At 37.9% G+C, this 27598-nt stretch overlaps 1 protein-coding gene across 2 annotated transcripts in view; it reads left to right on the top strand.

Annotated features, from left to right (window-relative positions):
• Positions 1-68: 68 nt before the first annotated feature.
• Positions 69-27598, top strand: part of LOC129268142 (acyl-CoA synthetase short-chain family member 3, mitochondrial-like) — a 69594-nt gene continuing 42064 nt past the window's right edge. The window contains exons 1-6 of one of the 2 annotated variants that reach the window (XM_064104898.1): positions 69-90; positions 344-673; positions 5035-5179; positions 8986-9174; positions 10050-10181; positions 25980-26123. In XM_064104898.1, the coding sequence (XP_063960968.1) occupies positions 366-673; positions 5035-5179; positions 8986-9174; positions 10050-10181; positions 25980-26123 (918 nt within the window). In that variant the 5' untranslated portion in view covers positions 69-90; positions 344-365. Of the gene's footprint in view, positions 91-115; positions 674-5034; positions 5180-8985; positions 9175-10049; positions 10182-25979; positions 26124-26180; positions 26325-27598 lie in introns of those variants that run through there. The other variant, XM_064104897.1, reaches the window with a different exon arrangement.

The following is a 27598-nucleotide window of genomic DNA, read 5'->3' as shown; positions in this document are numbered from 1 at the left end:
ACAGCCACAGGAACGAACAGGGACAGTGTATGCATGGTACGTGATGTATCTAGCTAGCGAGCAGGCGCGCGCTCAGCGCAGCCTTTTGGGGTACGGTGTTGCAAGAAACTTGCCTTTTCCCGGCTATTTTTGGTCCCTAAATCAGTCATATGTCTTGCAGTTAATAGCAAATTAGTGATTGATTGCTAATTTGATCCTTGAAATAAGAAGTTTAATCTCATTTGCTACAGCTTACATAGATCTATCAGTTGTAAAATTGCAACAGAATATTTGCAATTGATCGCAAATAGTTTCTTGCAGCACCCCTTATCTGCTTATGTAAATAATCGATCGTTCTCCACAGTTCGAATCAAGCCGAAACCAGAATGGCTGCCGCAAAACTCTCGTCAAAACTACGGCTTTTCGCCACAAACTATGGATCAGCCTCTTGCAAAACCATCATGGGATTGAGGAATTTCAGGAAGATTTTTCCAGGTGCTCAGTCGCATTTCACAAACTCGAGAAATCACCAAAAATCTCGGCCTACCACCACGGCACAATCCACGTATCCACAGGTGTTTGCCGACAGCATTGCGCAACCGGAGGAGTTCTGGGCGGAGCAGGCGGAGCGGGTGGTGTGGTTCAAGAAATGGGATAAGGTCATGGATTTGAGCCAGGCTCCAGCTACAAATTGGTGCGTATGCTGTTCCTTTGCTTACATTTGAACATAAAGTTAATGGTTTTCAGTGATTTTGCCCATTTGTTTGACAATCGTGTGTTTTGAGTTTTGTTTTGCCTGCTCGGAAATGGGGGGGGGGGGGGGGCGGGAGCACCCACTGCTACATCTCGGCCACTCACACGTATTGCAAGGTTAGTATTAGTATACTAACCTCGCACCACGGACCGCGTTTGGCAGTGGATTTCTAACTAGTGGGTCGCGAGTGCTGGGATCTCACTTCTTGGGTCCACAACACACGACTTCTATGGCTTGATTTTTCTGTGCGTGGTGGCATGTAATGAACCCTTGGGTGCATCTCGGCCGACTACAGAATAATTGAAGGCACGGCACATTCAACAAATAACGTTAATTTACGAAAAATCAATACGAGGACTTACGCGACCTTTCTAGCTCTCAAATTTTTCGTCTAATGAGCGAAAGAGGGCGCGCGATTATCTTCATATCAAAGACACTACAATTGAGAGACTAGACACAGAAATTATCTTACACGTAAATCGATGCAAAGCGTTACGCGAAGTCGGCAAAGTGTTCAATCTTTTTACTGTAAAGACTTTGGTGGAACGTTAATTGACAAACGAACGGTAGCACTTGCGGGGCTTTGTTCAAGATACATAGAATTTTCTATATTTTTTGTTTAATTTGTCATCGGTTTGAATATTTTCCAAAAAGTATTATCGTCAGCAAAAATAATAAAAAAGTACGTTTTTAAGTTATTGCATTTATTGGGGTCCTATTTTATCAAACAATCATTGGAATTGCGCATACAATGAATCATGAATCTAGTTTAAAAAATACCACCAAGCTGAATTAAGGTTGCGAACTGTATTAGCGCCACCAACGACCTTCCTTTTATTTCCGTGGAAGAGACGTGCAAAGCCACTTTCCAGGCGGAGGTAAGCGATTTTGCTCTTTTTTGTATCCTTTTTTAATTAAAAAAATATGTTAAAAATTGATAATGGAACTCTTTCTACCAGAAAAAGCCCTGGTGAGTAGCGGAATGGGTTTCGGCTAACATCATACACGTTATGAAGCGATGTTAAAGACAACTCTAAAATCCACTTCAAAAACACGTTGGTTGTGCGAGGTTCGTATAGCATATATACTAACCTCGCAATAGTGTGAGTGGGCGGGAGGGAGGGAAGGTGATTGTGATAGTAACACTACCCTAACGTTAAACAGTACATGTATGTACGGCTGCCAGAGGAGGTGATTGGAACTATATGGTTGCCGAAGTGACGCCATATTGTGACTATTTTAGGGACGCAGCTCTGCTATGAAGACTGAAAGAAAATAGTCGCGTTCGCTTCACTGAGGGATCGTACATGTAGTTTCACCAAACCTTGGTACTTTGTACCATGTACTTTTTATACATGACCAATTCAGCCATTTAGCTGTGACTCATGTTTTTAATAAACCTTGAATTGAATTGGGTCAACTCAGACCTCGGTCAAGTCCAAGTCTGGTCTTAAGTTATGGGAAACTTACATGCTTTTCACACTGCACTTATTTTCCTTAACCCCGGGAAATTGTTGGGGCTAATGGGGGGGGGGGGGTATTATTAGCCCCACCAATTCCCAGGGGTTGAGCTTTATAGCCCACTTCGTTTTCACACTATGTTTTACCAAAGTGGGTTAGCACGGGAAATAGTATGGTCCTATCTAACCCAGGGAGCTCCGGCCCGCGCAGCGCGCCGGAGCCCAGGGGCTTACCGTGTATTTGACTAGCGTGATTTATGGTCTAAATATTTCTCCAAATGAATTGTGAAAACAGAAATTATGCACTTACCACGATTATATGGATGAAGGTCTAACGAGTGGCAGTTTCCTGACATCAAGGCACAGACTGGAACTTCAAAAAACCAAAAAGTTCTCTCCTTCTACCGCCGTCTCGATCGGCCATTTTTGTTATGAATCGTAACAGTTCCCTGGGTTAGGTCCTATCTAGACAGCTGGCAGCCGTCTGTTTCGAGGAGTTTTTAAACATTTATTTTTTTTTTAAATTTCTCCTTGTACACAGACGGCTCTCTATCGTGCAGCCACCATTAGGCCAAGAGAATGAAAGTTTTAGATTTGCGTCCACCGCCCGCATGAAAATTTCATTATTTCAAAAAATTTCATTATTTAAAAAAAAATTACTCTCCATCACGAAATTACAAGTTACAAATCATCGCAGGGCAGTAAAACATGTATTTACGCTCACTTACGAAGTGCATACGGTATACTGCAACGCACCTTCAATCTTCGCACAGCAAGCTAGCTGTGGCAAATTGTCCATAAACTGTCTACAACAGATAGACCGTCTCGGCTCAGCGAATTGGAGATCGCTGATTGGCCAATCGCGCAGACTCGTCATGACTACGTGTCGCCAAAATAATTCCTTCGAACTGCGTGCGAAAGTATCGATAGCGTTAACGATATCCGGTCACATTGTCTACGCGAAAAATGATCTTGGTTCGTGATTGGATCGCTCCAGTATCGATCGAAAATTATCGAGACTCGGCAATTTCATGCATATTCACGCAATGCTCCGAAACCCGGAAATCAATTGACTTTGTACACGTTGCGATAGACTCTACAAACTCCAACGAACAGGATGCTATATTGACGCTAATTCGTAAGATTTTGACCGAAAAGCAAGAAGTAATCAAAATTCACTTACCTGTGCGGTATCGATGAGAAAATAGATCCTCCGAAAATACCTTTCATAATTCATATAAAATATAGGAAAGTGAAATTCTAGGTCGATTTGGTACGAGATGATAGAGAATTGCTCACTTGTTTTGGGGCTATGGTTAGGCTTGCAATGCGCATGCTTACTATATTTTCATTCATAAATTGGCTCTCGGCAGTGGCTGGATGATGTCATGTACACGCCCACTAGATAATGAATAATGAATAATGAAAAAAAGCCTCATGTCATTTGAAATATTTTCGGACGCAAATCTAATACCTTACTTCTCATGGCCTTAGGGGACTTACCATGCAAAATCGCCCCGTCGGGGCTCATCGATTTTTGTCTTTATTTCATAAAAATATATAAAAAGGACTGTACCAAAATAAAGATTATTATTCCGTTTTGGCCTGAAATGCACCAAAACGGGGAAAAATAAACTTAAAAGGGGAAAAAACAGTGACTTACTTTGGCTGTCGTGCAACTTCAGATCTCTGTTTTTTCTGAACTTAATACATAAACATATGGCCATTAAGTCCCCTGTACAGATCGCGCTAGAACTTCGGTCTCTGTATTTGGTGAGTGGAGCCAACGGAGTTCAGCGGAACAACCAACATAACAGAGACCGAAGCATTTGGTCTAGGTCCTATATGGCCTTGCAAGAAAGCAGGGTTAGCCAGCTAATTGTGGTGCTACATGTAAATGATCAAGTGTGAAACGAAACAGGGCTAAGGAAAAGTGGGGCTAAGCATTAGCCAATCACAAAAGTCGAAATCACATGTTAATCCTGCTCTGTGTGGCAAAATTATCAATATTCATGAGCTGTGCTTTAGTCCGGGGTTAAGGCGTAAACCCCGGCTAAGCAATTAGTACGGGGTTAAGAAAGACAGTGTGAAACATAAAAAAGATATTATGGGGTTAAGAATAGTCCAGGGTTAAGGATAGTATGGGGTTAATGAAATGCAGTGTGAAAAGCATATTAAAGTGTCAAAGATTTGTTTACGCTGTTTGCTTTTTGTGAGTTTACTGGGTTTCCTCTGACATATTTTCATGTTAAGATGGCTTTTGTTGCCAAATGTGATTAAAATTGATCATCTACATGTAGTCACCCGTCCGGCTGACCCCCTCCAATTTTCTTTAAACTCGCAGCAAATGTTCCCCTAAAGTCAGTTGTTTGACCATGCATTGGTTGCTAAGGGAGGCTGTATCATAGCAACCATTTGACCTTGGAGCAAAATATTTCGGAATTTTTTGTCAGATACTTACATGTACATTTAGGGTAATATTTGATGTGAGTTTACAGAAAATCGGAGGGTGTCAGGTGACAAATTATTTGAAAATTGGTTGATTTAACATGGATTGACCCAACTTTAAACCATGGTTGTCATCACACCCGGTGGCCATTTCATAAAGCTATTTTTAAGTTAATACAAGCGACTTAACAAATGACCGATGACCCTTTCTTAGGCGCTACCTGCAAACCAACACCAATGAAAATTCTACAAGAAAGGTCACCGGACGTTCATAAAAGTCGGGCATAACTTACAAATGGCTTTATGAAACACAAGAGTTCAGGATAAGATTGGTTATCATGGGACATTTGGACAATGAATATTGATTGTTTTTTTGTTGTTGTAATAAACCAGGTTTGTAGGTGGTGAGCTTAACATGTGTTACAATGCTGTAGATCGTCACGTTGATGAGGGGTATGGCGACCAAGATGCAATCATCCACGACAGTCCAGTCACAGGGACAGTGACAAAGATCACGTATAAAGAATTACAAGAAGAGGTGAGCGTCATAGCACACACGTTGAATTCTCATCGGAGATGATTTTTAATCGTATTCTGGGGGGTGTTTCACAAAGATTTAAGTACATGTATGACTTGAGTCGCACTTAAATGCTGGCACGTATCTCAAATGCAACACGCAATCTAATTGATTAATACGCAGTAGTACGCGTCCTCTTTGCATGATCTGACCAATGCGGTCTCGCCTTTTATATCCCACGCAACTTTCCCATTCGTCTAATGCCAATTCGTCCAATTGCCAGCTCGTCTTCTATCATTTGATTGATTGATTGGTTGGGATTTTTTTACCTGATGAGCATGATCGGTTAAGGGTTAGCATTGAGGTGAAAATTTTTTTTAAAGGTATTTCTATCAAAATTGCTTTTAAATTAATCTTTGATATCTCAGGTTTCAAAGAACTTAGTTTCATGAAGATTGATGATTCCGAAAGTACTGGAATAGTCCATTTTATTCATGGGGGTGCTATTACCTCTCATCACGGACGGACATTTTTACTCAAATTAAATCCACTCTAGTTTTGTTGTTTTTAAAGTTACTCTAATTTGGTTTGGATGTTCTTGCACTCTGAACATTAATCTATTATCAAACATAAATTAGTAGGAAAAAAATATTGGGAACTAATTTTTTTTGGTAGGTGTTAACATTTCCATTTTGAAATTTCCGTCCGTGATGAAAAAAAAGATGAAAAGTTTTTTTATTCTTTATCAGAATAAAAATAAAAAATAAAAAGGTGTAGAGGTATCTCACTAAACACTGTACATTATTTTATTTGAACATAGCTGAAATCCATACATTTTATCCATATCATAAACTCAATCCAAAATCATCACGGACAGACATTAATTTCATCACGGACGGACAAAGTAAATTTATTCAAATTCAATTCACTCTAGTTTTGTTGTTTTCAAAGTTACTCCAATTTGGTTTGGATTTTCTTGCACTCTTAACATTAATCTATCATCAAACATAAATTGGTAGAAAAAAAATATAGGAAGTAAATTTTTCTGGTAGATGTGTCCGTGATGAAATTAATGTCCGTCCGTGATCAGTTTTTTATATGGATAATATGTATGGATTCAGCTTTTTATTCTTTATCAAATAGAAACAAACATAAAAGTGTGTAGAAGTATTTCACTAGACACTGTACATCATTTTATTTGAACATAGCTAAAATCCATACATTTTACGCATATCATAAATCAATAAGAAATGATCACGGACGGACAAGTGAGCAATATACGCAAATACTGCTAATACTGTGGAATGATCCATGCAAATGGGAAACTTTGCTGAGCAGATTATGAATTTAACTTTAGTTTCAATTTGCAGTGAAAAATGTCACTGAGAATTATTCAGAACTCAAATGGATGGAAACCTACAACTCTTTCACAATTCTTTTGTGGTATCTTTGTTTGGATGTTATTGGGGCTAAATTGTTGTCAGGAAAAATTGTTAAACATAATTGGAATGCAGATAGAGTTGGAAAGGTACATGTACATGTGTGTCAAAAAAGCAGGAAATAAAATATGGCAAGAACAAGTCCAAAGCTGTAGATTTAATCTATTCAAGCTTGCAGAAAGTGATGGAAAAGAAGAAAGTAGAATGCATAATCTGATAAGTAGAAAAATCTTCAATTTTTCCATGTACAAACCTATGGATTCACAATAATTCTAACAGAACATGACATCACGGTCATGAGGCTTGTGAAAAGGACAAGAATACCTTTTTTCGAAGTCCATTTTGGAGCTAATTTTAAGCAAATTGCTTATCTGGTAAACTGTTAAAATGCATACTATTTTAAAGCTTGCACTGCAGTGTTTAGAAGCATAATAAGCTTTTGATTGGTATATGAATTATCAATTTCAATTTTGGATTCGGTCAGAGCCTAAATACATGAGGGCTGTTGATGTTATGGGGTGTCTCCACTTTAATATGGACAAAAGATGAATTTGAAGAGAGCCTCTGACAAGTGTTGTGGTCATACTTGATGAGTTGTTCCACCAAACAAGCATAAGGATCAGCAACCTTTGAATCTTTTGTATTTAGTTAATGAACCTAAAAACATCTTTGCTCTTGGAAAATTAATGCCTAAAAATGTATTAACATGTATCATCATGATATATCATAAAAATAGTTGTATCAATATGATCATTGATCAACTAGATGTTGATTTGGTACCTACTAGTATTCTATAATTTGAAAAGAAGACAATATGCATTAGGACATTCTTTACATTTGATTTTGACAAGAGCTGTGTTGAAAGCAATCATATGTCTAGATTATACTGTGCGTCTAGCATAGAAATCAAGTTGCTACAACTTAAATCAAGTTGTAGCAACTTGATTGTGCAACTAATACTGTTAAATCATATTTAAAAATGTACAAATCATCAATAAAATAGCATTTATTCCCAAAAAAAAGTAATAAGAACTTCTTACAAGGTACTTCCAATGTATTTTAATTGTGTCCGTCCGTGATGTCCGTCCGAGATGTCCGTCCGTGATGGAAAATATTTGCAATTCTCTCAGAAGTTTGATATTGGTTAAGAATTCAATATGCTGAACATAGAAGCTAACATACCTGAGTGTTAGTTGCATTAACAATTATTGGTCAATGTTAAGCTGTTTAGATAGAAACAATAAAAATGTACAAAAATTCTGAAAACCACATTTCTATCATGTCCGTCCGTGATATGGCACATTTACTGGATATCTATGTTTGTAGGTAACCATGGCAACAAACTTTTTTTATCATTCAGCATACTTTGTCCTACCCTTCTCTATAAAACGCAAAGGAACCTTGTTCATCTTATTCCTAATTTGTTACAAGCCTTCAAAATTTCCTAAATCTATCAAATGTCCGTCCGTGATGAACCGATCACGCTCCCATTGCTAAGAAAGCATGAATGCTTGTAAGCAAGCAACCAGAGGACCAACGGCTTAAAGAGAAATTCCAGTAGTTGCAGTAAACACTGATTTCATGAGAAAGTCTGTAAAACCAGGCTTAATTGTCAGTATATCATCGAGGATCTAGATCTGGTACAGTTACATAAACTGAACTTTGTGAAATCTTGAAATCTACGCTGAATAATGTTCAGACTGAACTTCCCCAACACAGATAAGCGCACGTGGGACAGTGTATAATTATTGCTTTGAGCGTCGGGCCCGACGCTCTACCCGAATCCTGTTCTTATTTGCAGATTTCTCAGCAATTACACAATTTCTTCCAGAATCCTTTGGCACATGCGTTTTATTCATACAAACAGACACTTTGGTGGTCATTTCATTGGATTCTGTACGAACTCATTTTGATATCGTTACCAAAACTAGCATTTACCTTTAAGGTCCTCTCCGAAGGACCTGGTAATGAGGATTCATGCCTTACCAAAGGGCAATAGCGCACCAAGTGTGAATCGAACCCGGGTCACCGGAATACGAATCCCCCGCTCTACCGACTGAGCTGGTCTACCATCGGTTTGTCCACTATCTACATGGTCAAATTGCCAATTTGTCCACTCACCATTTCGTCTAATAACAAGTTGGTCCAATAGCCATTTACATGTAATCCATATACCATTTGGTCTAATTGGACTAAGTGTTAATTGTGCAAAATGAATGAAAATTAAATGGATATTAGACTAAATTGTTATCAGATGAAATGGTCATAGGCGAAATGGTGATTAAACGAAGTGATGATTGGACCAAAAGGTTATTGGACCAATTGGTCTTTCAAATCTCTAATTCAATCAAATCAATTAAAAGTCTTATTTGTCTTATCTTCTTGCAGGTTTCCAAGTTTGCCACTGCGTTGGTCAACTCCGGGGTTAAGTACGGCGACCGAGTCCTCATCTACATGCCAATGATCCCCCAAGCAGTCATGGCCATGCTTGCGTGCGCGAGGATAGGAGCCATCCACGTCCTGGTCTTTGGTGGTTTCGCATCGAAAGAGCTTTCAGTTAGGATAGACCATGTCAAGGTACTGTATATATCAAGTGAGCCAAAAATTTTGAATTATAACATGATATCTATGTGCCGCGCCAAAGTAAAAATTGGTCTTAAAACGGGGGTCTCCGGAATGGCTCTTGGATCTACGATTGCTAAAGTTGCATTGCTCAGGAACTGACTACCGTACATAACAATGGGGGTCTCCAGAACTCATAAATAGATTGTAGGCGTAATTCGTATCGGCTATGTAAAAAAATGCGTACACGTCTTGCGAGATTCATATCGGGCCAGCGCAAGCTAGCTACGGGCGCTGGAGCATCGGGGACCTAGCGCTATGGCTATGCGCTGATCGAGCTCGCCACTCTGACCAGCTGAGTGCGTTCATGATGCCATGCACTGGAACAAGAAATCACAAATTTGAGGGTCTTCGGAACAGAGAAAAATGGGAATTTGTATAGCTTTCTGAATTGGTGATGCTCTAGAATGGAAATTTCGGCTGAAAATGGGGGTCTCAACCACGGCACATACGTATACAATTTTACTAAGTACCCCCCCCCCCCGACCTTATCTCATATTAGAGGTGTTGTGGCTCAGTGGATAAGCCTCCAGGCTTTGAACCACAAGGTTCAAATCCCACCATAGCACTCAGGTCCTTTGGCAAGGCATTATCTGCATTTGGCACTCTCCATCTACATGTAGGTGTAGTATACGGGTACCCGGTAGGAAGGAATTCCTTGAGTGCTCAAGCATTCGATCATCGTAGCCGTGCTAAAGCCGGGGGTAATAGTATGCAGCGCTATAGTAGAAACGTTTGTAAAAGCGCTATACATGTAAGTGTTGCATATTATTGTTATTATTCTAAAAATTTACCTAATCTTTTCTTGTTTCCTTCTTTCCTTCGAGCAGCCCAAGGTTGTAGTGTCTGCTTCAGTTGGTGTTGAGCCAGGGCGTATCGTTGACTACAAGAACCTCCTTGACAATGCCATTGACATGTGTGAAACCAAACCAAAAGCCTGTATCATCTACAACAGACCTAACGTAAGATTTCATTTAAAGATCTTTTAGAAATGACATAACCAAGATCGGCAAAAAATATTTGAGTGTTGTCAAGTCAATGGTTTATGAGGCATAAAAAAAGTTATTAAAGAGAAGGCAGATATCTTTGAGTGAGTATTAAGGGACCGTATTTTTATTATGAGGTCCGTTCGCGTGCAGGAGAACACTGGACAGATTCAAGAACGGGTTCCGACGATTTGTGGGCGTGGCAATGAACTTAGATTGTCGGAACGAAGCGGAATACAGAGCTGCCAACCATTACGTTTTTGCCGTAATCATTACGTTTTTTCATTCAAATTACGGCATTATGGTTTTTCTTTTCAAATTCCGTTTTTTGACAATTTTGATAATGTGTGTACATAATTGTATGTATGTAGAGTGCGTGTTGAGCCCACTGAACTAGAAATACGTATTTCTAGTTCAGTGGTTGAGCCCGAGATGAGCCTGGTATTTGCGCGTGCGTAGTCGCCTGCCAGCCGGTTTTCCAACGCACTTTAATAATTTGATAGCGTGCACGTACATATACGTTAGTTGAATATGCGAGCGGCATGCATGGTACGAATCGCGATGTATAGCGACTGGTAAATACGTCTGTAAGGATGATGACGTCATCCAAGATGGCAACTTACGATGACAAACGAAAGGATCGAGGATGATTATGTTTTGATCATCATTTGAAAGGAAATAACAGTAACTGCGGTCTAAGGTACGATATTTCTGATTCTGAATTTTATATATTTTATCTTAAATTTGCATGTAATTTCTTTCCTATAAAGTGATGTTTTATGTACAAAAAAACGATCCGAAAATTAGATTTCAGAATTTAGATCTAACGTTACTGCTAATACTAGGGTGTCTGGAGAAAAAAATTATTTTTCTTATTTCAAGGAAATATCACACTATCTTTGTGAATTTGAAGAGAAAAAACATTCAGACTGACAGAAATGTAATATTTTTTGAAAAAATCAAATTATTGGCTGCAAAAAAGAAGAATGAAATTAGGTCAATTTTCAGCATTTCCCTGCCATAGACTGTGTAGTTAAGAAATGGACACACACAAATCCTAATTTTTAGCTTTCGAGAGCTGTTATAAATTTATCATTGATGCCAAAAACTTGTCCATAAAGTGCCTAATAGGAATTTTTATGCTCTTTCTAATGGTATGATTTTTATAAAGATTTGGAAACCAGATCATAATGAAAAATTGCGACAAAGTGAAAAAATTTGTGCGAAACAGAAATTTCATTTTCCCATAGAAAACGCATGGGGAAATAACATTCTCGACACACACACAAATAAGGGTTTGCAATTTATCTCTAAATCCTTATTTCAAATAATCCTATAAACTTGTCCTTACTGTCAAAAGAATCCCCTGAATTTTCTCTTTCCATACATGCCAAAGAAAAGTTAATAGTCAATTCAGATCACATTTTTTTAGCAGCCTGAATTTCCCGAAAAAAATGTGCCATATTTTCCCCTAAATCAGCCTGTCTTATGCTGACAATTTTCAGTGTGGCTTCAGACACCCTACTAATACGTTGTCTTTACGCACGGGCCAACACTCTTCAGGTGATCGAGCCAACGTTTGTTCTTGCAGCGCAGAACGAGGAGTACGATGAATTGGGTAGGGTAATTCCCAAATGTAGTAAGAGAAGAGTCCATTTGTAATGGAGGGGGATTTGGAGGTTTGAGGGAAATTATTATTCCATTTGCAAAATTTTACAAAAATACTCATCATATATATTAAAGATTGAATCATCAAAAGATATTTTTCATATACTTTAAAATTAATTGTTGTGATAAAGAAATGAAATTTTGAGGCTATTTTCTTGAATTGATTAATATCAATTCCCTTCGGATAACGGTACTGTCTGGTTAATTTTCATCAACTCGTAATCGTATCAAACAAATACGATGAATTCGGCTTTGAAAAGACCTGGAAAGCTCTTCATTGTCCCTTGAAGTAATAATTCTGGGTGATATTCAACATTTATTGATAGTTTCACATGATTTATACTAGAGAGATGTCCTACTGCCTTTGGAATTCATTAAAAAAGTCGGCACTTTAGCATTCAGTTTAGCAGGAATGGGAAGATTTCTTCCCCGGTTCTGGCGGCCTAGATGTCTGCTCTATAGTGCCGTCACTGCTGGGGATGATTGAGTGTGCGTGCAGTGTGATTGAGGCTGAGCTGTGCACATCGTGAAGTGATTTACGATGGGACTTTTGTGGAATGATTTCAACTTATCTATAGATCTATTTGAATTTTAGATTAGATTGATTTATGAATAATTTTTCTATATTTGTGGAATGTTACATGTACACTTCCATTTTATGACACTTTAATTTTAAAGGGTACTGTTTGGCAAAAACAATGTTACTTGGGAAGAGAAGTCTGAATTGATGTCAACTTTTTTTTAAAATTTCTCTTAGTCTACAATTTGGTAGTTTTGTCAGGAAACTCAACATAAAACAATTAATTATTTTAGAAGTGGAAAGGAAGCCCCAGAAAAATGGGGCCCTAAAAATGTTCACCAGAACTGATTTTGGTGCCCCTGAAAGAATTTTTTCTCGACAGATCTTCACTTTGATAAGTGCCGAAGTAGGTTGCACTACAAAATGAAAGGCCTACTTGTCATTTTTAGAAAAATTTGCCTAGGTGCCCATTTGACTAGAATAAAAGTGGCCTTCATGTCCTTTAGAATGGCCTTGATACCCCTTGAAATTTTGGGGCATCCAAGGCCACTTTGCCGGTTGCCCCAAGCTGAAAGTGCCCATTTGAAAATGGCCTTGCCCCTCTCAATTCTTAATTCAAGCCCTGCTACTGACTTAATTAAAATAAGGGTCCAATTTGTAACGCTCCGTTACTTAGCCCAGACTAGGCCTAGAGATTAACTTTTTTTAAATTGTTCACTGCATACATACTTTTTGCATTGGATGTTTGTCGCATGTCGTTTTAAGGTTCGTTTTAACACATTCCTTTTTTTTGTTGGAAATTCCTTTTTTTGGCCATAATGATTCCTTTTTTTGCTTGCACAAGGTTGGCAGCTCTGGGAATAGGACCTAGTCACAGCGCATGCGCGATAACTGGCGAGGATCGGCGGAACGATGCAGAACAGCGCCTAGTTACAGCGCACGCGCAAAACTGGTGCGCCGAGGATTTCGGCGCCGGCGCCGGCCGGTATAGAATGCTCGCTCACAAGAAAACAGCGGCACGAGTATACGTAGAAGTGCGCTTGCCTTAATTTAATCTAGAATTAAATTATCAGTTGATGCTTACCACCATTATCAATATCCTTTCTTCCCTTATTCCTTTTCTCGTGCATGTGATATGTGTGACACTTGACTGAGGCTCGTACTTTGTTTTGGATTCGAGTACTAGTATGGAGGCGAAGTGTGTGTTCATATACCTCCATGTTTCAAACTACTAGCAGCTGTGTCGCGTCGGACGTGAATGAATTTGTATTGTTTTGGTTGTATTTTGTTTTTGCTGGGGGGGGGGGGGGGGTTCATTATATTTTTTTTCTCCCATTGTCAGCATTGTGATATGAAATGATTTTGGTACAATTATTTTCTGCATTTGATGAATTATTGTATGCCTTTCCTCGATTATTATTTTGACATGAATTCATATGAATGGTCTAGATTTACTGTACTTCAATTTATCGTCTTTAAATTAATTCCATGGTATGAATTGAATTAATTACCGTAAGATACGAATTGGAATATAGCGACATTCCATAAAAGATTTGACCTAACATACCGGTACTTAAAATATCTGGCTTCCAATGCCTAGAAATGGGCCACATCACGCGTCTTCCAAATGAGTGCCAGTTAGGATTAAAGGTTGGTAAACTGTCATAAAGTTATTTTCATAAGGTGTTGTTTTAAGTCCACCAATACGTTTTAAACAACCTCATACTAGAATACCCTTTAATTTGAAAAAAAAATCCGTTCGGCAGGAGGCAAGGTCAGGGCGACCTGACGGAGGGAGATAGAAGAGGGAGGGGGAAACGGGTGGAATCAACGAGAAGTGGTGTGATTTATTGATTAAAAAGTGACTTGTACAAGCCGATTCTGAGATGGGGCTGATTTATTATATTTTTGTGGGGGGGGGGGGTGACTGAGGTTGACCAAAGAGTATTAGACCCTTATACTATTTTCGTTAAAACGTAGTCCAACACGACTGCAGGATATATAAATGGGATATCAGAGGTTGACTAGAATTTTGTCAACCTGGGGGGGGGGGGGGAAGGGGGGCTGGGGTTCGGTTCACCAGCGACGATAATATAGGCTTATTTTGTCTTACATGTAGAAATCATTACCTTTTATTTACATCGCCAGAATGTTATCCAACGAGACTAGGGGAACGGAGCTATAAGAAAAGATTCCCTCGTAATAAAAAAAATATATTCCTTGATAGCAAACATTTCTAGTACTTTCAGCATAACCATGGAGTAAAAGCAAGGAGCTGTGTGGAAGCTCCTTGGTAAAAGTAGTTTTATGAAGACATCTCGAGCGGGAATTTCCAACCCCCGCCGCGCCCTCCCCCTCTCTCTCTTTAATACATCTTCAGCTCGCCCCTTGGAGTAGCCTACGGCTGGGGTGTGTATTGACGCAAAAATTCTTAATATCCATATAATTCCACACTCCGTCATGAAAAAGAGAATCAATCATAGTAGGTTTGTGTCGAATGAAACAAAACAAAATCAACATTTCGGATTATTCGGCCGATCGGACAGACCATAGATAAGCATAGCATACATTTTAACAAAATATTAAATCATATTCAAGAAATGCATGCAAATGAAACAAAAGTGCATGACAAAGCGTCACTCAATTATGAAAGCAGCAGCCGGGGGGGGGGGGGGGAGATACCCATTCCGCTGTGTCCAAAATACGTCTTTAAGTCAGACATATAATTTATCATATTCTGTCAAATGAATCTAAAATTTTGAAATAATATTTAAAAGGCGACAAAACCTGAGTGATCACAATGAGGGGTGGGGGGGGGTACGTGAGATCGAGTATCAACGAGAAATTAACCCCTGCGAGTGTGCTCCACATGCAATACTAGTATGTATTACACGTATATTACGAGTGTATCGTGTGTGCATGCATACAGCATGCAAAGCTGTGTATACGCGCTCTATCTATAAATAGAAAATATGAATACTAATTAGGTGAAATCGTATGCGTGTATTAGAATGTACACCGTACGTGTACGTACGACGTGCATATGCTATGATTGCATACAGAAGTGCACAGACGTAGATGGAGGGGTTTGAATTTAGTGCCCATGAATGATATGGGCATGGCCTGCATGAATTCGCCCTAAATTTAATCATGTATTCTATTTTGTTACCCCCGTGCACTACATTCCTAGTTTTGCAATAACCAAGACGTGCCATTTCACTTATATTCGCCCTTTATTGAATTAACTATAGCTAAATGCAAGTTTTATTACCCCTACAAACTGACACTAAATGTTCCTGTAACATGATAATTAATTTATGCACTAATTTATGCATTCTGCTCGTGCTTTGCGCTCGCATTATTTATTTATTTATTTTGAATTGATATTTCATTAATCAGGAATGTTGCACGAACAGTCCATCTACATTTTAACCTTAATTCATCGTCACTCCTATTTTGCATATACTATGAAAATATGTCGAATGGTTCAGTTGGACATTTTAACAGATGTAAAAGTAAAATTAAGGACAACCCCGCGATAATACTAGTATTATCGCTGATATATTTAATTCTTAAAATGAAACACAATTGTCTTCCATAGGGCCTTACTGAGGCCCTATCTTTATTTGCATACTTGTTCTTATTGATTTTAATTAATTTTCGATTTTTGTGAGATCTCATTTCATACCATTATCATTGTTGCCATTATCACACCATCCAACATTGGTCTTCACTAAGACCCTACGATGGATCATTGGTCTTAACTAAAGGCCCGACGAAGGATCATTGGTCTTAAGGCCTGACGAAGGATCAGATTGGCATTGATAAAGTAAGTACATGTACATGTATCCGATTAACCAAAGGGTGGGGGGCTGGGGGTGACATTTGTGTAATAAGAATTCACGTACGTTTTAGGGGGCAAGATGGCATATATAAAGGGCAAAATCTAGAAGCATGAAGCGCGCGATCACGAACATCATCATGATCACATTAGTTTATAATGAATGATTCACGATCGACAGTAAATTATAATGGGGGGGGGGGGGTATGATAACGCAGGCCTTCCCCCGGCCCCCATAAGATCGGAGGGTCGCGTCGCTAGTCGTAAAAGTAGAGGGTCGTATCGCTAGTTAAAGGACAAGTCCACCCCCCCAAAAAAAAAAAAATTGAATAAAAAGAGAAAAATCCAACATGCATAACATTGAAAATTTCATCAAAATCGGATGTAAAATAGGAAAGTTATGACATTTCAAAGTTTCAAAACAGTTGTATGCACATCCTGGTTGGTATGCAAACGAGGAAACTGATGACGTCATCCACTCACTATTTCTTTTGTATTTTATAATACGAAATATGAAATACTAAGTATTCTAAATTTCTCATTGTCAAGTGAAACAGTGATTAATTCCTCCCAATACATGTGGAATTAGCATTGTTTAATATTATATGGTTCAGTCAAGTCGGTCCCTATGGTCAAATCTGTAAAAAAAAAAAAAAAAAAATAAAAAATATTGTATAATTCAAACGATGAAAAACAAAAGAAATAGTGAGTAATGGACATCATGGACTGACTCATTTGCATGTCACCGAGTTGTGCACATCACTGTTTTGTGAAAAATAAGCGAAATTTTAAAATACCACAACTTTCTTATTTTACATCCGATTTTGATGAAATTTTCAGAGTTATGCTAGTTTGATTTTTCTATATTTATTCAAATTAACATTTTGCTGGGATGGACTTGACCTTTTATTAGGAAAGGAGGGTCGCTAGACAAATAGCAGAGGAGGGTCGCCAGTCATAAGAGTGTCGCTATAAAGTACGAGAGGACTGTTACATAAATAGTCATCATAAAGGGGGTCGCTATTCATATAATCGAAGAAGAGGGTCGCTAGCATGGTTAGTAAGGGTCGCCAGTAGTAAAACATGGACACGGTAGACTCACAATATATAGTCATAACAGAAGATGGTCGCTAGTCATTAAAGCAGAAGGGGGTCACTAGTCATTAATAGTATTATAATGCCAGAGGTCACCAGTCACAATATTTATGGGGGTGACTATATTTATTTTTTTCCCAATAAGACATCTCAAAAGGTCTAAGTTAGTTATAAATGCAAAGTCGAAGCGTGAGCTCTTTTTGGATACTTCATTTATTCAGACCTGAAAATTTGAAATAACGCAATTGGCCGTAAATTCTTATTCACAGACTTAAAAACATTATGAAGAGGATAACTTGGCCATTGATGTGAGCATGAAGAATAACTAGGGACGCACCATTAGATATCCAGGAGGGGGCTGGAATAAAAAAAAAAACTTGTTATATGAGCAAAAAAAATCTTGACTCACCAAAAATTGGTCCACTGACAAATTATCTGAAAGGGGCAAAAACAAATTGTCGCAACAGAATAAGAAAAAAGAAATTTACTAAAAGGGAAAAAAATGCTCTAACCCAAACTTCCGACCCCCCCCGCTATCTACGGTGCGCCCCTTTAATAGAAGAATCTGCTCTTAAGAAATACTTGTCGTCAGCAGATTAAATAATTTCTGCTCGTGCTTCGCGCTCGCATTATTTATTTATTTGAGCCTAGCATTTGGGGGAGGGGGGTTACTCAGTGTGTTCCTTATTTAAAGGCGCTTAACATCTCAAATTTTCATATCACAAAAATGGCTTACACTACAGGCTTCCCACTTGATTCAAGATATCAAATCCTATCAATGTCCTGTTTGGGGGGTCTAAACATAAAAAAATAGCACACGCTTTCCGCTCATATTAGTTCATGGTTACAAAACTAAGTGTTTATATATATGTCCGGTTTGTCAGGTCATGAAATCGAGTTTTCAAAGGAGGTAATTAAATAAGAAGGTAAATTGCCGATTCGTCCACTGCCAACACATCTACTCACGTGCGTCCATCAACATTACGTCTAACAACCATTATAGGTCAAAATAATAACCATTATGTGCTATCGACACTTCGTCTAATCACCAGTTGGTCTATGACCATTTCGTCTCATAACCAGTTGGTCTAATACTCGTTTGATTTCCATTCGTTTTGCCCAATAAACACTTCAGACCAATAAATTGTATAAAGACTAAATGGCTTTTTGACCAACTGGTTATTAGACGAAATGGCAACCATGCGGATATTAGACGAGTTGGTAATTTGACGAATTAGTATTGGACTAGATGAAAATTCCTTTTGACTAAAGCTACCTAGCGCCCCTCTTTTAGTATTATGAGCAATGGCCCTCTTAAGAGTGATGGCCCTCATGCTCGATTATGAATGATTCATTTTGCATTATGAATATCAGACCTTATGCTCTTTATTACTATGACAAATGACCCATTTTCTCTTTTATGACTAGCAAACCTTTGGTTATAAAGGAACTTACACATTATGAATAGCGGACCCTTTTACCAGCGGGCATTATGACTAGCGGTCCTCAATTACCAGCGGGCTTACCCTATTAAAATATTCTAACCTTACATGCGGTCAACGCAGATGTATGGTTGGAGGATTTTGAAGAGGGTACTGCAATAGATGTTAAAGGTCAAGACCACCCCAGAAAATTTTTGATTTGAATAAATAGAGAAAAATCAAACTAGCAAAACGCTGAAAATTTCATCAAAATATATGTGAAATAAGTTGTCATTTTAAAGTTTCGCTTATTTTTCACAAAAAACATGAAAAAGTGATATATGCACAACTCAGTGACATGCAAATGAGACAGTCGATGATGTCCATCATTGTTTTTTAATGTTTGAATTATACAATATTTCATTTTTTTAAAACAGATTTGACAATAAGGGCCAACCGTATAGTATTAAACAATGCTAACTCGACATGTTGACAATGAGAAAAAATACAATATTTCATATTTCATATAATGAAATACAAAAGAAATAGTGGATGACGTCATCAGTCTTCTCATTTGCATATCGACCAGGATAACTTTCGTAAAATTAAGTGAAACTATAAAATGCCACAACTTTCTTTTTACATCCGATTTCGATGAAATTTTCAGTGCTATATGCTTGTTTGAATTTTCTCTTTTTATTCAAATCAACTTTTGTTGTGGTGGACTTAATTGTCCTTTAAATAAAGATCATTAATTTCGTCTCCCGAAAAAAAAATTATCTTAAAAAATGACAAGCTCAACAGAGAGAGAAGGGAGGGGCAACGTCCTCCGTGACTCCGTCCCAAGTGAACGCAGTTTTGCAATCGAATGGGGGTATATTTTTTCCTTCAAATTTACGGGGTGTGCCTCCCCCCCCCCCCCTCTCCTTTGATCCGTGCCTACAATGGAATTTGTCATCTAGGGCAAAAAGATGTAGAAATAATAAAAAGTGCCCTTGTGAGCTGATGATTCCGAACATGAAAATTACAGGCCTTACCTTAGAATGTCCAGTGGAATCTGTGTCCCCGTCGTCGAACCAGGGACGTCTGTAAGTCCCTGTTCTCACGTCCCCGGTTAAGACAAATGTTCCATCGTAGGGCCTGAGTTCAAGCCAAGTAGAGTTCTGTTAAATTACCTTAAAAGTATACTTGGCGGAGGTCACTACCATTGGATAGTGGACAACATCCGCGAGAAAAAAAATCATGGACAAGGCTAAGCTGTTTATCGCTGGTAGGCGGGTGCACGAATTCAGCCAAAACACAAAGAATGAGAAAACAGCTCCGGGCTGAAAATATTTAGATCTAGATGAATAGAATAAAATTCAGAGCCAAATGCTGAAAATTTCATTAGAATCAGATAACTAAGTTATTGAACTTCAAAGATTTGCATTCCCCCCCCCCCCCCGGGTATTCTGGTGAAAGTAATTCTAGGCATGTCTTCATGAATATTCATTGGGTGGGCTGATGATGTCACATCCTTTCCTTTTTCTTAAATGTCATTACACGAAATCACAATTGTTTCATTTTTCATAAATATGTAAATGATGTGTCTCAATTATTATGAAATACGTTGCAGCAAGAAATACCTAATGTACGTAATCAGTTATCAGTCCAATTGTTTAAGTCCTTGGTAGAAAACTTTTGAATTTATAAACCTAATTTTCATATAATAAAATACAAAAGAACAAGACAGTGGGGCCATGGCATCATCAGCCCACCTAATTAATATTCATGAAGACGAGCCTAGAGCTGTTTCACCAGAATAATGCAAATCTTTAATAATAACTTTGTTATTTGTTATCTGATTTTGATCAAATTTTCAGCATTTTGCTATTTGAATTTTATTCTTTTTAGTGATATATAAATATCTCCAGCCTGGAGCATCCTTTTAATCACGACGGCCTAAACTGCAAATAGAGGACGTCATTTGCAAAATTGAGGGAAGCGTGGCATTTGGTTTATTCTCCCTTATACCTCGGTCACATTTTGCTCTACGGCGGCCGTCGAGAACGGCATTTTTATTCATACCACATGTGTAGCTATTCCAAAAAATGTGACCGAGGTATTAATCGTAATAATGGCAAAATAATCGAGGTACTAGTAATAATGCAGTACAGATGAATGAAATTATTCTGGTTGTGAAAAAATATGAATGATTATAAATTAAGTAATAAAATAAACTGATTGCTAATGAGATTGGCCCGCTTTTCTCCAACCTTCACCCTTTCAATCCATCTCCCATACACCTCTCCGCCTTCATCTCTTTTGCTCTTTTTACCTGTTAAACGACACCCCCCCCTTCCCTCTCCATTCGTCTTCTATGCGTGTTGCATTTTTTCCTCTCACCGTTTATTCTTCATACACATCTTATGGTCTTATCTATGCGCCCTTGTTCAGAGTTCAAAATGAGGTCAATCGGAGTTCATCTTCAACTCTAGTTATCTGGATTGCACAAACCATGGACCTATTAAAAATAGGTCCATGCACAAACTCATTGAGTAAGATTTGAGTGCACTAACTTATTGAGAAGATTTACCAAATGATACTAAAGCAAGCTATCATCGATTTCAGTACTTATTTGCAGACAGGAAAATCAATTAAATGAATTAAAGTGTTATTGTAATTATCAGTTCGTGAATCATCGGTGGAAATTTGAATCCGGATTTGAATGCTGCGGTATTTTTATTCTTCTTCATTTTAAAAATATAAGTTAACTGGTCAATATTTTGACCGGGTATATGAAATTATAACAATAACAATATTATCTATTCATATCGTGTGACCAAAGAGTATCTGTGCTATAGCTATCGAATTAATAATAAATTCAACATAGACAAAATGAAGGGGGGACCAAACCTATAAAGCCCGGGTATAAAGCTCAACACCGAGAGAAAGGGAGGGAGGAAAAGGACACAACATGATGATTAATCAAGTAGAGCTTCTAAATAGATCATTCAAATAAAAATATGGGCCTGTTAAAATCAATGAAGAGTGATGTATTTACATGTATCAAATTTGTAAAACACCCAATATTTATTTAGTCTTTACCCGGGTCTCTATCACTCAGAGGCAAATACCCAGCATGGCACGATCCATTTTAAACTAAACTAAAAATACGAGTGCCGACCAGATGAGATTCACTGATTTCACTCAAGACACACATGCTCATTACACAACAGTGGGTCTACATGCGTTTTAATAAGAGAGCATCAAAGTCCATACATCGTGACCCGCATCGTGGTTTGCCATTCACAGAATCAGGATCTTAAATACACGGAATTGAATAGTAAGTTTATTGTTACTAATTGATATGACGCTCAATTATAGCGCTGCAATCTTCCCATTTTAAAGAAGCTTCAACGAGCGTGTGTCACAGGGGCGAATCGTGTCCCGCTGATCTGCCGTAGCACAGCGCAGCAGCCGGCGCGGCGGAAAGAAGCGGAACGGATTAGTTCTCCTGCAATCGGACGATTTAGGCTCCTCCCCCTTTTCAACTCTGTCAAGGGGGTTGGGCTAAAATCGTTCCGCGTTCCGATGCAGGATCGTGGAGGATCGTGGAGCGGAACACCAGCGATAATAAAAATACGGTCCCTAAAGATGTGTAGATCAATCTATACCTTTAAAAAATAGTGGAAAATAATTTATCTGGGGGAGAGTTTCATGAAGATTTGTCGTCAGGCAAGTTGTCAGATCTGACAACTTTCCTTGAGTTTGATTGCCTAAGAAGTATTCTTACTATGGAAACTGTTGGATAAGATAACAAGGTTTTAAGACCATGTCTAAATGATGCCTTTTCTTGGAGGGGGGGGGGGGGGACTAAATTTGAGATTGGTGATTTAGAATCATAGATATACCTGCATTTGTTTGTAAACTTGTCAATGAAAGACAGCATGGTTATGCTCTTGAATACTAACTTGTCAAGTTAACAACAACCTTTATGAATTGGACAGAAATTAAACTTGTTTTTCATTAGACAGAAATTAAACTTGTTTTTCATACTATTTTGTTCATTGCATAAATATTATTAATGTAAGAACAATGGTGATATTAGTATGATTATAATGTATTGTTTGCAAGAAGGACCCATAGCCAGGGTGTTCAGTTGGGGGTTCGATTTTGGTTTGAAAAATTTGACAAGTAAAATAAAAGGTCATAGGTATCTCACAAAATTGTTGGACATTTTGTTTCTGATAAACTGTTTTCATTCCCTATTGTTTGTTGCTTTGGATTTTTTTTTTGGTTCAATCACCCCCCCCCCCCCTCCCCTGCTACAGGCTTGCACAAGTTCTACTGGTGATTTCATTTTACATTACATTTGCTCTGGGTGGGATAGCTCCAAAGGAAAATCTGCACTCTAGAACCCCCAACCTCTCCTCCAATCTCTACCCTAATCTACCTAACCTTTAATCTTAATCTAATCATTCCCATGGAAGCATTTAATAATCAACTTTTATCACCTGATCACAACCCAAACCCTCTATTTTCAAAGAAATTAGGGTGGGAGAAGTTTGTCTGGTTCTAAAAAGGGGATCGAATAGCAAATGATGACTCCTATATCATGCAGAGTAAGCCTGAAGTAGGCAGTTTATCAAGCAACTGTTTTATTAAACCTGCTTTCAATGGGGCTACATGTATAGAGACAGTGGTCCAGATTTCCCTATCTAGATACAGACTGACCCATTTCTGTTGAAGAAACTGGAATTGTTTGTATAATATTGCTATAATTTTTATCATGCCTATTCTTATTCAATTGTCAATTACGAAAATCAACATGTACATGCACACATCTATCTTATGTAAGAAAATCCAGATTAAATGCTGAAAAAAGTAGATATAGATTTCTTCATCCATTTCCAGTTTCTTATTGAGATAGATTCATTTTAGAACAACATTAAATAGTACATGTAATTTGTTAATCTATTTTACCAGCACCCTTGTTTTCTTTCTGCCAATAATCAGTACAGATCATATTTTCAGATATTGAATTATATATCATCATGATCATATTCGAAATCATTGTGTCGTTTTACACTCCCATCTATCTCACAAACATAATTAAAGTAAATGTGTATATATCAATCTGTAAAATCCTTTTGTTTTTATAGCACATGTATCTAGTTTTTCCAATATTCTCTCTTCTATGCATTTTATCTTCGGGCAGATGTTTTTCATAAGTCATTTTCAAACTTTTTATTCTCTTTTCACGCAAACATTGCAAAATGGCAATTTTGTACAATTAAAGTCAATAGTTGTATTGCATTTGTTATCATTCTGTGATGTTTTAGAAAAAAATAAGAAAGAATATTTAGGGCCTTTTCACATGTGAATCTTGAATCATCATTGTAATAATGATTGCAATTCGTCTTTAGAATCATCGGACCTTTCACACAGAAGATTCGTACCGTAATTTGATTGAAACTTAACTGGAATTCACCTCCGGATTAGAATTAGAATTTGTGATTGTGATTAGCGTTCATGATTCTAGTTTGGTGTCAAACGTGCTAAAAATTTGTCATTAGCCTTATTTTTTACTGGAATCATCATTCAAATTACATTTTTTTTAAACCGTACGAAAGGGCGGTTAGTCTTCTACTCTTCTTGAAAAGCTTACTGATGTGAATGGTGAGATAAACTTAGCAGGATCGAAAGGAAATAGGAAAAAAAGGTCATCATTCTTAATTTCCTTAACCCCCCCAAATTCAAAGAATACATTTATATGACATTGTGCACTCACAAACTTTATTTAACAAATATATTTTCTATTTGTGTGTAGTGTGTTGTTCCTGGCTGTGATGATTAAATGTTGTTCTGCGTAGTTATCCTTTAACATGCCAATTTATAGTCCAATGCTTACCACAGCGTCTTTTTATGTACAGTTCTTGATCCTAACATATATGCGTGAAGCGTCTTTTCATACATGTAGACCATAACATACTGTATGATCTGCCAACACAAAAGCAACAATTTGTCATCCAGGGAAGGGGATGTTCCAATAAAAGAAGAGTAAATTAGCTTATCTGAGGAATAAATGTTCTTCTTCATATTGTCAAAATTAGAAGTTAAGTTTTACAGAAATTCTTTGACACCACTTTTTCATGAGAGCTACATGTACATGTATGAGTGTCGCCAAGATTTCTCAGTATGTACATCTCATGCTAGAGCGAATCCAGAACATCATGTTCTTCTTATTCTCTGAAGCGCTCACTGAATCTCCTCTACATTCAGTCAATTGAGTGGGTTTTTGTTGATCCATTTTCAGATTATGCATCACTTTTTTTAAGGCTCAGGGTGTAATTTTTCAAGCTCAGGAAAATTCATATCAAATTCATTCAATTTTTATTGTTTGTTTTGTGATGGCAGGTTACACATGCATGTTGTGTTGTACTGTTTTCTACTTATTTAATTATTCCATTCCTCCCTTCTTCCTTTCCATACATCTCCCCCTCATCCCTACTCTCGTTTTCGACCTCGTGTTTATTCTCCATCTCATCATCATTATCCTCTCCCTCTTCCTTTTCTCTTCTGCTTCCTCTTCTCCTTCACTTTATCTGTTCATCTTCTTTTCTCTTCTCTTCTTTTCACCTTTCTGTTCCTTTTTAGCTCCCTCTTCCTCTTCTCTTCATTGTCTTCTTTTTTTTCTTTTTTTTCTTTGTCTTTCTCTTTTTCCTACATGTACCTCTTCTTTTTCTTGTCTTTGTCTCTTCCTTTCTCTTATTTTCTTTTTTTTGTATTCTTTTTTCCTTCATGTTGTCTTTCTCTTTCTTTTATTTTCATTGTCTTTTTTATCTTCTCCTGCTCTCCTTCTTCACCTTTCTCTTCCTTTCCTTTTCTCTTCCAATCTTCTTTTATTCTCTTTTTTTTTCTCTCTCTCTGTTTTTCGTTTTCTCTTTATTTTCTATTCCTCTTCTCTCCCTCTTTCTAAATTCTTATTTTCTTTTCATTCTCTTCTTTTTTCCTTCTTCACCTTTCTCTTTTCTTTCTTCTCTCCTCTTCTATCTCTTCCTTTTCTCTTTCTTTTCTCCTCATTTTCTCTTCCTTTCTTTTCTCTTCCTTCTTCCACTTCTCTCCCTCTTTCTTTTTCTCTTCCTTTATTTCTTTCTTTTCTCTTCCCCTTCCTGATGATTTTTCTCATCCCGTCCTCATCCCCATCCTCTTTGTCATCTGTATAATTCATCCACGCACATACACAGTTCGAACCTGCCACCTTTATACCGGGCAGAGATTTCTCCTGGACAGAGCTGACCTCCAGGGTCAAAGGTCACGATTGTGTACCGGTCAAAGCAACAGACGCCATCTTTATCCTTCACACGTCTGGCACGACGGGCACGCCTAAGGTAAAGATAACCTCGCTATAAATATATTTTGTCTCTCCACCGCCCCGCTTTCCACAGTTTGAAAGTGCTAACTTTATCCCTGGCAGAGATTTCTCATGGACAGAGTTGGTCTCCTCCGTCAAAGGTCACGACTGCGTACCCGTCAAGGCGACAGACGCCCTCTATGTTCTACACACGTCAGGAGCAACAGGTACCCCTAAGGTAAGGTGTCCTGTCGGCATGTGAAGAGGGAATAGTTATGTTTTGAAATTTGAATATATTTACACTGTGTTGGCAAAAGTTTACATACATCTGGGCCCCGTCTTACAAAGAGTTACGATTGGTCCGATCACTCGTAACTCTATGGAAATCCATCAGTGTCATAATTTTTTCCCAAGAAAAATTTGCACAATGTCCTTTGTATGCAAAGAGAAGCGCAGTGAATTTTCAAGAAAACTGAATGCATGAATATACGTCATAGCTAGAAAATATTTTGAACAAACATGCATATTATGTTGACGTTGCTGGCCGTCCATAGTTGCGATTGATCCGATCTCATGTAACTCTTTGTAAGACGGGGCTCAGGGCTTCGCAACACGAATATTTGCAATGGATTGCAAATATTAAAGAACCGCACTGATTGGTCTCTGGTCAGTATTTTAAACCTAATACGCGTGTAAGATTGATATTGATTGGTCAGTTCATTTGGTAATTGATCGCTAATGTTTGTGTTACGGAGCTCTGGTGTTAAATTATTTGCTTTAAATTTTGACACCTTTTCACATGCTTACTAACTTTTATTTGAACATAGTTTGGTAGGTATGGTATCTAGTATGCTTTTATTAAGAATGTTTTCATCATAGTGCTGGATTTATCACTCCATTTGCATAAATTAAGGGGGTCAATAGTTCCGCTGACAATAGGAAATTATTTTTGTCACGATTTGCTATCCATAGTTAAATTACAATTTTTAACCGAAGTTAAATTTTTTTTGGTCATGGTATTCAATGATATGAACCACAGGGTGGTATTATTATAATTAAACCCATCTTACCCTAGTCTAAAATAAATTGTTAAACCACACTTAGTTCTATGGAATGCTTTACTTCATAGTATTTCTTACATATTCGTCATAATGTATCAATTCTTGAAAATTATTATATTTTTGTATGTTCCTATTCTTTTCATATCATGGCTGAATTAATTTTTCTTTTCAGCATTTTGCCGCAGGCTAAGAATGATTTTTTATTGGTGTGTGAGTTGACAGATGGCATTCCATAAAAGTATGGTCTAAGCTAACCCAGGTTGAACTAAACCATAGCTACATATATGAGAATACCACCTTATGACTTTCATCTTTAAAACTCAATCCTCACAACATCCTTTAACCCTAACTAGGCCGGGCTTTTTTAGGCTGTTCAGTGGCCGGGGGTTGATTCAACCCCCCCTGAGATCTCGGCCGCCGATCGCGCGAGCACCGCAAAAATTTGCACACT

Source organism: Lytechinus pictus, chromosome 9 (assembly GCF_037042905.1).
Source record: "Lytechinus pictus isolate F3 Inbred chromosome 9, Lp3.0, whole genome shotgun sequence".
In the NCBI taxonomy this organism is placed as follows: domain Eukaryota; kingdom Metazoa; phylum Echinodermata; class Echinoidea; order Temnopleuroida; family Toxopneustidae; genus Lytechinus; species Lytechinus pictus.
This window is presented reverse-complemented; position numbering and strand designations above follow the sequence as displayed.